The sequence below is a fragment of the Anastrepha ludens genome, chromosome 6 (assembly GCF_028408465.1).
Source record: "Anastrepha ludens isolate Willacy chromosome 6, idAnaLude1.1, whole genome shotgun sequence".
NCBI lineage: Eukaryota > Metazoa > Arthropoda > Insecta > Diptera > Tephritidae > Anastrepha > Anastrepha ludens.
In genome coordinates, this window is record NC_071502.1 from 92,073,773 (window position 1) to 92,077,318 (window position 3,546).

At 41.4% G+C, this 3,546-nt stretch overlaps 1 protein-coding gene across 1 annotated transcript; it reads right to left on the reverse strand.

Annotated features, from left to right (window-relative positions):
* Positions 1-1,571: 1,571 nt before the first annotated feature.
* LOC128866113 (thioredoxin domain-containing protein 15) lies at positions 1,572-2,799 on the reverse strand. Its single transcript, XM_054106612.1, has 2 exons — positions 2,609-2,799; positions 1,572-2,546 (listed from the first exon to the last, which is right to left on the reverse strand). Exons 1-2 carry the CDS (start codon positions 2,643-2,645, stop codon positions 1,657-1,659), a joined length of 927 nt encoding a protein of 308 aa, XP_053962587.1. The 5' UTR covers positions 2,646-2,799; the 3' UTR covers positions 1,572-1,656.
* Between the last annotated feature and the right edge of the window lie 747 nt (positions 2,800-3,546).

Sequence of the window (3,546 nt, forward strand, 5' to 3'; positions counted from 1 at the left end):
TGACGATTGTTCGATAATGGCGTTGGGCAATGACGTCGATGACCTGTGCGCCAAAGTAAACGATTACCTCACCAGTTTTTCTCGCTTTTTCGCTGCGAGGAATTTTCAACTTTCCCCCACTTAATCCACGGCAACCCTTTTTACCACCTGGACAAGGAGTTCAAACTGCAATTGAAGGTAAAAGTCGACGACGCACCAATACCGACAGTAAACATGTCCACAATTGTGGGAGTTACCTTCAATAGTTTGCTCTCCATCTCTGCATACACAACCGCAACAAGGTCCCCAAATCGCTATCCGGCAGTACTTGCGGCAAATACAAAGAATTGTTGCCGGCGACATTTAAAGCAATTGGGCGGCCGGTTTTGAATTATGCTGCGCCTGTCTGGTCGCCTGGAACTAGTGATTCGCAGTGAACAAAGCTCCAGACATGTCAAAACATTGCGATCAGGACAGCCACGCGATGCCTCCTGATGTCCCCCCTACAACACCTACAAATGAGACGCAAAGGCTCCCAGCCAACGAGCACAACAGAATGCGCAGCAAACAGTTTCTAATCGGATTTCACCCTTTTAGACATCTTCTAGAACCTGAGCCGCCTCCCGGGCAAGTCAGGAGGCATATCTTCAGCTATTCTGACGAGATCTAGGACAAAACGACAACTACTGGCTCGAACAGTGTTTAGACAGACTTAAACGACATTCATCGGGAGGCACTTATCACCTTCCTAAACTCCCGACCCCTCAATGCCACAATCGAAGTCCAATCATCACCCTAGCAGATGAAGAGCTTCAGCTACCCAGGGAGACTCGCGCAATTACAACTCTGGATACTGTAGCAGACTAAATTCGCACATATCTAGAATTGACCCTGACACCCAACAAATGTCCAGCATGTGAAGGCGCTCCGTACGATACTAACCAACTTTTCACCTGCCCTTCAAACCCACTCATCTAACACCCCTCTCCCTCTGGACCCAACCTGTCGAAACAGCAAGTTCCCTGGGCTTACATTACTCTGACAGGGTTTAGTGAACTGCTACAACACTAACAACAACATGACATGTTGCCGGAGTAACTGCTTGCTAAGAATTACCTGCGTAGCCGATCCGATTTGTGCGTGATTGTCATTCGACTATGGCCCTGACCAATGTCTAGTCGGGATATGACACATGAAATAATAAGAAAAGTGGTTTCTAACAGCGTTTGCCGTACGGCAGGCTATGTCAAAGATCTGTTTATAATTCTGCCACGAAAAATTTCTCATAAAGTTAATCTGCTCTACGGACATTCCGAAAAGCTATAATGCCATTTGTACATTAAAGACACAACAGGTTTTTAGATGTGTTTGTGGCTGTGGCTTCGCTGACGTGAAGTGTACATTTTCTGGGTTTTACGTTAGGTGAGTTTAACGTTCCCACGTCAGTCGGTTCTACGTAAACGGAACGACCCGGATTTATCCCCGGCCAAGGACTGGCACTTCAGCAGCATTCCCCGTATATGTGTGGGAATGTTTATACTGCTACAACAACAACGTGTATTTTGTGCCTAATTCAAAGGAATCGAGAAGTGTACGCTTTTTATTAATTTTATTTTATTCGAATTTAAAATAATCCTACGAAATAACATTTATAACTAAAACTTAGCAACGCCGTCTTCAATTGCGTTCCATTCGTGCCTCTGATTCCCGCCAATTCCGCTTGATCATTTCCACAATTTGCTTACACAGCCGTGATTTTGCAAAGTAATTGCCAACGCATAGCAAAATGAATGACCAGGCAAGTAGAAGCACATAATCAACTTGCGGCACAGGCTGTACCGGTAATGGTCCAGTCATTTCAGATTCCTTTGGCATTGGTTCAATATGCTTGATGCCCGTGTGCCGCGTGACGAAAGCATGAAAAGTGCCCACATCACTGTAGAATTTCACAATCGGTCGGCCCTGATGGAAAAGTAACAGCGTTGGCAAGCCAACAATGCCAAATTCTGTATTGAAGCTGGGAAATTTGAATGCATCAATGGCGGCGAAACGCAATGTCGGAAATAGTATGGGCAGCATATTGGCATAGGGCGCTACATGTGCACAGCCGAGGCTGGATTCGGTGTAGAAGAGTACAATGACACAACTGCCCGGCTCATGGCGTTTAGTTGCAGCGCCTTGTGGCTTCAGCAGCGCAACTATGTCTTTGACACTCTGCATTATGAGTAGGGTATTGTCGTTGCGTGTAGCATTCTCGGGCAGTTCCGGTTGCAGGCAACGCACCATTATCGGTGGCTTACGAATTGGTTCGGTAACATTGGAAGGCAAAAGATGCAGTATATAGAGATCATCAGGTGTGCAATACATGCGTTCACTATACGTTATGTACGGCAGAAAATCATAGCGACATTGTCCACGCGAAATGCCCAGCTCTTCGGGCGTCATTTGGGAGATGTCCTTGGTACGCGTACCATTGCCATTGAATTCGACGCCATTGCCACCGCCAAAGAATTTAAAGATCGTTTTAAATGCGGGCATTTCAGCGGCGGCGAAGTTAAGCAAAGCAGCTATGGGAAGCGGAAAAGTGGTCAATCGTATTGAATTTGCCAAATATGCCATTAAATCTTACCCAAGGTAAGCACGATGAGCGCTAAGAATTTAGCCATTGTTAACGTTTTAGCTAATACCGATGATGTTATAAATTTGAAGTCCGTTGGATAAATTCTCTTTTTATTGTATAAAGAAATATTCCATCAAAAACAAATATATCGGCCTTCCCTGCAGCTGTTCATCAGCTGTCAAAGGCGTAACGGTAGGTGTACAAGGTCACAAGTGGTTGCCAGTGCTAAGAATATTTGTTTCATGTATGAGCCACACAAAATGGTCGGCAGAGGTCGATGGGTCAGTAAAATATGCGCTGTGTGTGAGAATAGCAATAAATATTAAAAATACTTGTTTTTAGAACTTTAATTAAATATGCAAAATAGAAAAGTATTTAAACCTGCTCTTAAAAGCTATTTGACGCTACCTCCAATTGAAGCATTTTAACGCAATTTGGGAGTAAAAGTTGGACAAACACACCCGAAAGGATGTGAGCGATTCCATGTCGAGTTATTCAAGTGTTTTGTATTTTGTAGTCAATTTTTTTAAATATTAACTTGTTTGTAGGTTTGAGTATAATAAGAAGTAAACTGGAAACATTTTGAAAAAAATTTAATAATCTGAGGCTTATTCAATGTTGAAAATTTCGATACATCTATAGTTTTTTGAGGTGAAATACCTTCGCTTTTTTTAATATTTTTGTAAAAAAAATGTTTTTATATTTAAAAAATTATTTGAGAAAGAACTATATTTTTTTATTGACAATTTTTGGAAACATTTTGAAAAAAATTTAATAATTCTGAGGCTTATTCAATGTTGAAAATTTCGATACATCTATAGTTTTTCGAGGTGAAATACCTTCGCTTTTTTAATATTTTAGTAAAAAAAAATGTTTTTATATTTAAAAAATTATTTGAGAAAGAACTATATTTTTTTATTGAAAATTTTTTGTAATATTTGAAAGTC

What these genes read in the sequence shown, in the direction of transcription:
- LOC128866113 (XM_054106612.1), bottom strand. Translation starts at nt 2,645, where the DNA reads ATGGCTAAATTCTTAGCGCTCATCGTGCTTACCTTGG. An exon ending in GCTCATCGTGCTTACCTTGG is followed by an intron (nt 2,547 to 2,608) that starts GTAAGATTTAAT and finishes CGCTTCCCATAG; the next exon opens with CTGCTTTGCTTAACTTCGCC.